This window comes from Polyodon spathula, chromosome 10 (assembly GCF_017654505.1).
Source record: "Polyodon spathula isolate WHYD16114869_AA chromosome 10, ASM1765450v1, whole genome shotgun sequence".
Taxonomy (NCBI): domain Eukaryota; kingdom Metazoa; phylum Chordata; class Actinopteri; order Acipenseriformes; family Polyodontidae; genus Polyodon; species Polyodon spathula.
The window spans coordinates 6,112,500-6,121,487 of NC_054543.1; the positions used below are offsets into that span (position 1 = coordinate 6,112,500).

Sequence of the window (8,988 nt, forward strand, 5' to 3'; positions counted from 1 at the left end):
CACACACACACACACACACACACACACACACACACACCTACAAGTTGTGGTAAATTAATGTTTATTTGTACCGTAATTAAACAATGATACATGTATTTTATATTTACTGCAAAGGCTCTTATTAAGTCAAATAAAAAATAAACATTTACGACACAAAAAAACTGATAAATATAAAAAAATAATATACTAAAAATACGACTAACTTTCAATAAAAACGCAAACATAACTTTGACTAAATATTACGTCATAAAATGCCGAGATATGTTTTAGCCTATCCTCTCTTCGCATGGCGAAACCTACTCGTCACGTGACTCGTACGCTAACATGTCACATGACAGGGGGAGAGAAATTTGCCATGACACAGCTGCTACGTCTAGACGTCACTACGAGTGACGTTTGAGCCAGATAAGTATTTAGACCCCCACCAACAGCCTCTGCCCCGTCTTGAGTGTCAGCCGGGAGCAACGAAGGGAAGCGTGTTTGCTAGACGTTGAACTACACAGGTAATATTTGAAACGGATGAAAGAACGGGGTACATTATTAGACGTAGCCGTTGACACAAAACGCCACAAGGAATACTAATTTAAAGATGCGCGGTTAGTACAGCGTACGTCATGCTTGTTTGGTATCTACAGAGTGGAAAACCAACATCATATAACCGAGTACCATACTTGTCAATTAAGGTGTTAGTTGTGTCTGCCTAATCAGATTTCGCACCAGTGGCTCAGTTTACATTTCTGATGCTTGGTTGGTGTTGAGTATGACTTGCGTTTTTGTGCAGCAGTTTTTTTTTTTTTCTTCCGTGAAACAGATGATTCAGCCAGCTTAACTAAACCGCATGAAAGAATGATGTAACGAGACTTCACTGTTGCGCTCGGTAATATATTCAGTAAACTACAAAAACAGATAGTGTTGCCTTATCACTACTAGGTATAACATTGTCAGATTTCTTGATGCGTTTTCGTTTTTGTTATGAATTTAATTTAAGCAGTCGCTGTATTTGGCGGTGCAGCATTAATATCTAGAAAAATACATTCGCAGGGTCCAAAGCTAGGTGTGTGCTGTATGTGTTAGTTTGTGAGGTGAGCGCGCAGCAACGTGACACGTCGCTGGTCACGGCAAAAGTATAGGTCCTACGTCTGTCCCTTATGAGACGTGGGTAAACGCTGTATCGCCCAAATTAGAAGTAGGTTAACGCTGTTTACCTGCTTATACCCTCGACTACACCACTGATTTCTACATGCTCTGGCTCAATCACGCACCTTTCCAAGCTTAATCATTCGCAGTCTAATGTTTTGTTTTACACTGAGCGACCATTCTGGTATTATCACTTTTCAGTGATCCAATTTGTCTGAAAATAAAGTTGTAGTATGTTTCTGAATTTGTACCTGTGATTATTTCTTGTTAATGTCTGTAGTTGTTGCTTTTTAGTATAACTAATCATAACTGCAATTACTGCAACATAATTAAGTGAACAAAATATCATTGTAATTTCAGCAGTACAATATGCTGCTGTAATTATTGATCCCCAGCTCTGGTCCTTGGGTTGGTTTATTAAAGTATATGTGGATCAGAGAAACCTTGAAACACGTAGTGCCCTTGTCAGCTGCATGTGTGCAACTTGTCACAGTAATTATGTAATGTCCTTATAATTTAACTCCCCAAAATAAGAGATACATTCCAGCCTTGTTTAAGGTCAATAGTAATCTTTGGACAAACAGTTTATTTGTTTTGGGAATTGCATTTGTCAGTTTGTTCTATGATATTTTGATTTCCAGGTTCATATCATACTGCAGGGTAGTGGGACTGTTAGATATTTGAGTTGTAAATCTCGTAACCTTGACTGTGCTAAAAATCCAGATGGTAGTATTCTGAATGCAATTCAGCACCCTCATTGTATTTTGCTTGAATAAGAAATGCCATGTTATCACATTGCTCTGTGTGGGGGCCCTCCCCCTCATTGTTTTTAGCTAAGTAGCTGAGTTTTCTAAACAGGTTTACACAGCAGCAGCAGCCGATATCTGTTTTTGTAATTGTTTGTTTTAAACTAAAGGTGTAGTCATATCTTCTAGGTGACACTCATGGCTCCTGTATGTGTTAAAGTAAACCAGGTGGCTGAAATAAAAACTAAATGCTGTTAGTAATACTTTTATTTCCCCCTCTAGAAACGCTCTTCAAAAAACAGCCCTGCAAAGATGTTTTCCAAGCTAAGTGCTTGTGTGAACTTGGCCACGCCAGTGCTCGGCCACCAAGTGCACATGGTGATCCGTCCTGCATCGACGGCTGCCTCGAAGCTTAAGAATATGGAGAAATCCTTATCTGCAGAGGAGGTGTTTGCTCGGGAGGAAAAATATGGTGCCCACAATTACCACCCGCTGCCTGTGGCTCTGGAGCGTGGTGAAGGTACGTAATTGTTTAACCCAAGTAAGGCTGGAATTGTCTTGGTATTTTCTTTGGTAAATAAGATGCGCAGCAGAGTTTCAACAGTACTGCTTGGATTGCTTTACCACCAAGTATGTAACCAGTGCTTAAAAAAAAAAAAAAAAAAAAAAAAAAAAAAAATCCTAACATTAATGACATACATTCAGTAATTTGCTGCTGCTCCTGTGTGCCTTCCAGACTATGGGTGTGGTGAAGCCCATTTACCATGTCCCAGCACTAGAATTCTGATCCTTTCACCATTCATTTTGAGTTAAGGGTCATGGAACCGCACTTTACCACCCAAACAAGCTTCCAAAGGCTCAGGTGTGATCCTAGGACTTGTGAAACAGAAAGGAAATGTGGCTTAAAGGATAGTAAAACAACAAAGTACCTGTTGAGAGTTTTATGCTACGGTACTACGCGGTAACAAATGAAAATAATTGTGATAATTATATCTTCTCTAGGTGTCACCAAAGGGACGATCTGTAATGTTACTTTTTTCATTGCAGGAATTTATGTGTGGGATGTTGAAGGCAGAAGGTATTTTGACTTTCTGAGTGCTTACAGTGCAGTGAACCAAGGTCACTGCCATCCAAAGATCGTTGCAGCTCTGACCTCACAGGCCACAAGACTTGCACTGACTTCGCGAGCATTTTACAATAATGTGCTGGGGGAGTACGAGGAGTACATCACCAGTCTCTTCAAATACAACAAAGTGCTGCCAATGAATACAGGTATAATAACCTCTCAACCAGTAGCATTTTAAGCCATTTCAATTTTTAAACTAAAATATAGTGGTAAATACATTTCAGTTGTTGGTTGCTTGCAGAACATAATACAGTTTGACATGCGAAGGCTAAACTTAAAGATGGTTTTTGTAGCAGGCTTGAATTGTTGGTCAATATGTTTGTTACGAATAGACTGCATCCATAAGTTCAGATATCCTAAATCATAAGGTAAAACTAATCACCTGAGTTTTAAGTAAGTTGTTGTTTTTTTTTTTTCCTCAGGTGTAGAAGCAGGAGAAACTGCTTGCAAGCTGGCCCGCAAATGGGCATACACTGTCAAGGGAATTCCAAAGTACAAAGCAAAAATTATCTTTGCACGTAGGTTGAAAAACGAGATCTCTCCTAGTACCATTATGTTTGTGTGTTGGATTATGTTGGTGTCCCAGAAGGTTGTATTACCCCATCAGCATATTGTGTAACTTTGGAAGAAACTATTTAATTTATTTTTGTTTGAATGTATCAGTTCAGTGTTTGGACTTTGATCTGTGGAGTAGACTTTTTGTTTTGTTTTACAGATGGTAATTTCTGGGGGAGGACATTAGCTGCTATCTCCAGTTCCTCAGATCCCAGTAGTTATGATGGATTTGGTCCATTCATGCCTGGCTTTGAGATTATTCCATACAATGACATACCAGCTCTGGAGGTACAGCAATAAAGTGTCACATTTCCTAGATGTTCATTTTTCTAGCATTACTCAAATGCATTGTGCATAATGTATTTGAGAAGGGAAGATACAATGTTAAATATTGCAAAAGCATCTATAAAGAGTCATTTACAGGGGGTGGCCTGTTCAAGTACTGCTTTACTTCAGTGGAAGACTAGGAACCCCCCAGATGCAACAAATAAGCCATGAAATAACCATTCTGGTTTTGACATTATCACAATAATACTGTCCACAGCAGAATTTCTGCTCCCTATTTCTGGCAAAAGTCAGTAGTCCTTGGTAATTCCATCTGCATTGGATGGCATTGCTGTATTATGCCTATTGATGTGGATATTTTGTACAAATGTGCACAAGCCAACAAGCAAGGAATTTATGGTTCCAAAACGCAAAAAAAACATTTTGCTTTGAAACTTAGTAGATTGGAATTAATTTTTTTATATGAAGTGCTTTGACTGTTAAAGGCATAAGTCCAAGATCATTAGATTGCAAAATGGATTAATGCACTTGGAAGTCGGAGTGATTGACTGCAAATAAAAACAATGCTGTGCCTTCATATCTGAACAGCGTGCACTTCAGGATCAGAATGTTGCAGCATTCATGGTGGAACCCATTCAGGGTGAAGCGGGAGTGCTTGTTCCTGATGAAGGCTACTTGACCAAAGTGAGAGAGCTGTGCACCATACACAATGTAAGTATATTTTCACTCAAAACTGCTGTCCTCTATTGATGAATAGGAAAGAACAAGAGTGTTGTGAAAACAAAGGGGCATTATGTATATGTACAACCTAATGTTATCATGGTGCACTTGTATTCTTGAAAACAAGAGGCCACAAAAATACTAGTAATCTATACACACTGTCTGAATGGCAAGCAGATGGTAGTGTGGTGTGTATTGGTGGATTATTCTGCTGACCATGTGGTCTGTTTTAAGGTAAGGAAAGCTCTTGCATTTAATCATGCACTTTCCTACTTCTGCAGGCATTGGATGCTCACACTGCCATCTTGTGGTCAGATGTGAAGTGTGACAGTGGCAACACTGCTGTCATCCAGGGTGTCCATCTGTGTGCTGGTAATAAAGCTAGGCTGTTTTAGCTTTTTATATAAAGGCCTTTTCTGTATAAATATTTGATGGCTTCTTAATATGTGTGTCCTTTTTTATCAACTAAATATAGGACCGTATAAAAAGGTGGACTGCTTAATTCTCCTCAATTTTCAGGTCCTGCTCATTGCGGATGAGGTACAGACTGGGTTGGCTAGGACTGGCCGGAGACTGGCGGTTGACCATGAAAGCGTCAGGCCTGATATTGTTATGCTAGGCAAGGCTTTGTCAGGAGGAGCTTATCCAGTAAGTAGTTGAACACAGTTCTAGTCTATGTGGCTACACCACCCAAAATATGTGTAAAATGAAAGTGTTTTTAGTTTAAGTACTAGGAGATCTGCGATTGCAAAATATATTCCCAAATATGTTTGTAATCCAAATCTTTGTTTGCTCCATTAAGCTTTTTCTTTTAAATACAGGTCTCTGCAGTGCTGTGTGATGATGAGGTCATGTTGACTATTAAGCCTGGTGAACACGGCTCTACTTACGGAGGAAACCCATTGGCATGCCGGGTAGCTATTGCTGCTCTTGAGGTATGTGTTTTATCCATCTGTCTGGATCTATATAAAGTTTCAGTAGTTTATTAACCTATCATAGGACATGACCTAAAGTGTTTATTTTTAAAATGTATTGCCTTGATTTTATTACAGAATTAAGAGCATGACATGGGTATAGGTTAACGGCATTTATTATTCAGATACAACCAATAGTGATCCAAAGCAGTTATTGCAACATCTGTTTCTAGACTAAATATACAAGTCTATTGGTCATCTATATCGGAATAGTGTGATCAATATACCTCAGATATAGGAAACCCTCTCGGGTCAGGATGGCAATGTCATCAAAAGATTTAAATCCCAAGGTGACTCTTTGTCCAGATCCCAGGTAGTCTTAATGTTCACTGACCACTTTATTCGGCTTGCATATTATGCATGTTCTAAGCTAATTGGTTGCGTTGTCTGGGCCTATGATAAGCCCTGGTGCTGTACGGAATCGTATTTCTACAATTGCCACATATAGAAAAGCTTGCTTTTGCCAGTTCTTCTCTGCATACAATTTACAGGACTCTCACTGGTTACATTTCCCACAGTTTGAGCAGTTTTAAAACAGTTATTAAGCAGCAAGGTTTTAAGATGCTCTTTACCTTGAATTTTTGTCTAGCATACAGAGTAACAAATCTCTCTCTGATCTGTACCCCCACCTGTTCCCAGCACACTCCAGCTTGCACAGATTCTTTTTTGCACATTCGTTCAAATTAACCGTTCAGTCTCTCTTAAGGACTAAAATGTGACTGAGTAAGTTGAGCATTGCAAATCCAAACACAGTAGAGGCTTTCAAGACCAGGGAGAGTAACAGGAAGGTAAATCAATTCATCTGTTTTGAAATATCTTTAAATCGCAGGTTCTTGAAAAAGAAAAGCTGGCTGAAAATTCAGAAAAGATGGGAAAAATCCTTCGATCAGAGTTGATGAAACTGCCCAGCGACATTGTAATGACTGTTAGAGGGAAAGGATTGCTGAACGCCATAGTCATCAAGGAAACCAAAGGTACTGGTATATTTCTGAATGGACTTCCTTCAATGAAAACATTACCCCACAGTTTTCAGGTTGCTTGACTGAATGTGAATATCCTTCACCAGGATATATGCAACTTGGTTTCCAGTGAAGACCATTGCCTTGTGCTCAGCTTTACAGCTGTTGTAGCTTGTATTTATCTTTATTGAACTAGGAGTTCTGCTGCAGACACATTTAATGGCTTAGTATTGCTGTGGCTATACATAGGCCTCTTGTTTTCCCACCAGACCACACTGCTGTAGGTAAAAAGTCAATCTGAATTCTGCTACATAAAGTGCAAGTTTAAAAAAAGTTAACATTATTATATAAATATTAACCGCAACTTTTTTTTTTTTTGTATATTGTTAGGCTACGATGCCTGGAAGGTATGCCTGCGCTTGCGTGATAATGGACTCCTGGCAAAGCCCACTCACGGGGACATCATTAGACTGGCACCGCCGCTTGTGATCAAGGAGGATCAAGTGCAAGAGTGCGCTGAAATCATTCAGAAGACAATCTTGTCGTTTTAGACTTTACTTGCTTATAGGTCACTTTTTTGTCTTGATTTCTTTGGTTGCTGTAGTTGTATTACTTAAAAGCCTCCCCAAACAGTTTATTTAAATATATTATGTGATTATATGCGTTAAATGTATACACAGTGTGATCTTTCTAAACCCTTACCAAACAAACCCAACAACGTACACAAGCCGTTGTAAGCAAACTAAATTTACGTTTGTTTTTTCATTTTTTTTAACGAAATGGCAATTTGAGCACATGTGTTCAGCTTTCCTGGTAATGTTTGACCCCTATAAACATGCATTGCATTTATCATGATCAATATATGCAAAGCCTTTGAAATGGTATTTGCAGGATATGATATTTAAAACATCACTGCACAGCCATTGGGTATATTTTAGGGATTCTAAAGTTTGTCACAGGTGAAATTGGGTTGAACCCTAATTCTTAATGTCATTTGGGGATTTAACATGTAAGGCTTAAGATCAGAAATCCTAGACTGCAATGGTCTTTTGGTGATGTTTCACTACTATTACTGGGTTTAGTAAAGTTGAGGGAGCTGAACACTGCTGTATTTCCTTTTAGCTTTTTTTTTTTTTTTTTTTTTTTTTTTTGAGAAACTTGAAAGATATTGCGAGTCCTATTGGCAAAGGTGTGACTTTAGCACGCTATTTCTTAGGTAAAAACGTTATTTAAATATATGGCTAGTCTGAGCACACGTTGAATACACAAGGAAATGTTTTACTGGCATTTCAAACCTTTTAATGTTTTTTTTGATTTAGTGATTCAAGAGAATGGCTAGATATCTGGGAGATGTCAGTTCAGTGAGAGTGAATTTCAACATATTGGCATTTATTTATGATTCTGGATTTTGAACCTCTTTAAGAAATTAATTTTGCCAATGCTTGTTGCTACTGTAAAATGTAGTACTGTTTCAAAGGAATTCTCCAGCGAGTCTGGTTAACATCTGTATTTAACTTTGTTGTCTGAGGCTAGTTCTGGTGTGCTTTATTTATTTTATTTGTTTTGTATGTGTATTTTGCATAATTTAACAGTTCAAAATTGCTAAAGAATTAATGTTAAATTAAAGAGTGTTATTCTCTGAATAAATGTGTGCTTTTATCTGTTTGTTTTGGTTTGAACATACTGTACATTTAGGCTATAAGTGTAATGATCTTATCCTTGGCCAGACACTTGTGGTGGTTTATTTAACTTTTTTCTCCCCTCTTCGACCTAAACAGCAGGTGGCTCCAGTAAACCTTATCCTGCAAACCTGTATAACTCAAATTTCAACTACAGTGCTGTACCTAATTCGGTGAGGAAACACATTTAGATGAATAGATGAGATAGGAATGCCTGTATAAATACTCATTAATTCCTTGTTGGAATGGTAAAAAAAAGTTATATCTAGGTTTCCCCTTTTCAGCGTGTATTTTTCATGGGCTTAGAGGGTACTGTAATAAATTATTCTCCTTTTTAGAATAACATTTATGAATAAACTCTGGTTGTTTTATTCAGGATCATGAAACCAGTTAATTGTGCAACAGGTTACAGCCTTTTTAAAATTTGTATGACTTAATCTGAGAATTGCTTGTTCTATTATACAGGTATTGGGTCACCACCTCTGTCAGGACATGTCAGTTCAGCTGGTCAGAAACGACTTAAACTAAAAGTGCAAAACCTATTGTAAAATTAACATGTTTCCTAGGGTTTTAATGAAGAGCCCCAGTCAAATCTGTACTTCAAGGTATTTTGTGATCCCCTGATTAAATATAAATGTAGAAAAGGGAGTAGTTCCCTTAATGCTTTCAATTAACTTATGTAACTCTGTGCTATTTGTATTCCACCTGCAAAATGTAGTTGTCCTTTGAATAGGGTGGCTTGGTATCATGGTAAAAAAGCTAAATGAATAAAAAGTATCTGTGGTTAAAACCAGTAGGTGGCAGAGT

The 8,988-nt window shown here is 38.0% G+C and overlaps 1 protein-coding gene across 1 annotated transcript; it reads left to right on the forward strand.

Moving 5' to 3' along the window:
* Positions 1-395: 395 nt before the first annotated feature.
* Positions 396-8,145, forward strand: oat (ornithine aminotransferase). The gene is made up of 10 exons (XM_041260874.1): positions 396-503; positions 2,166-2,403; positions 2,931-3,155; positions 3,432-3,527; positions 3,725-3,852; positions 4,438-4,560; positions 5,089-5,217; positions 5,391-5,504; positions 6,373-6,517; positions 6,893-8,145. The coding sequence occupies exons 2-10, from the start codon at positions 2,196-2,198 to the stop codon at positions 7,051-7,053; spliced, it is 1,329 nt and encodes a 442-aa protein (XP_041116808.1). The 5' UTR covers positions 396-503; positions 2,166-2,195; the 3' UTR covers positions 7,054-8,145.
* Positions 8,146-8,988: the final 843 nt, after the last annotated feature.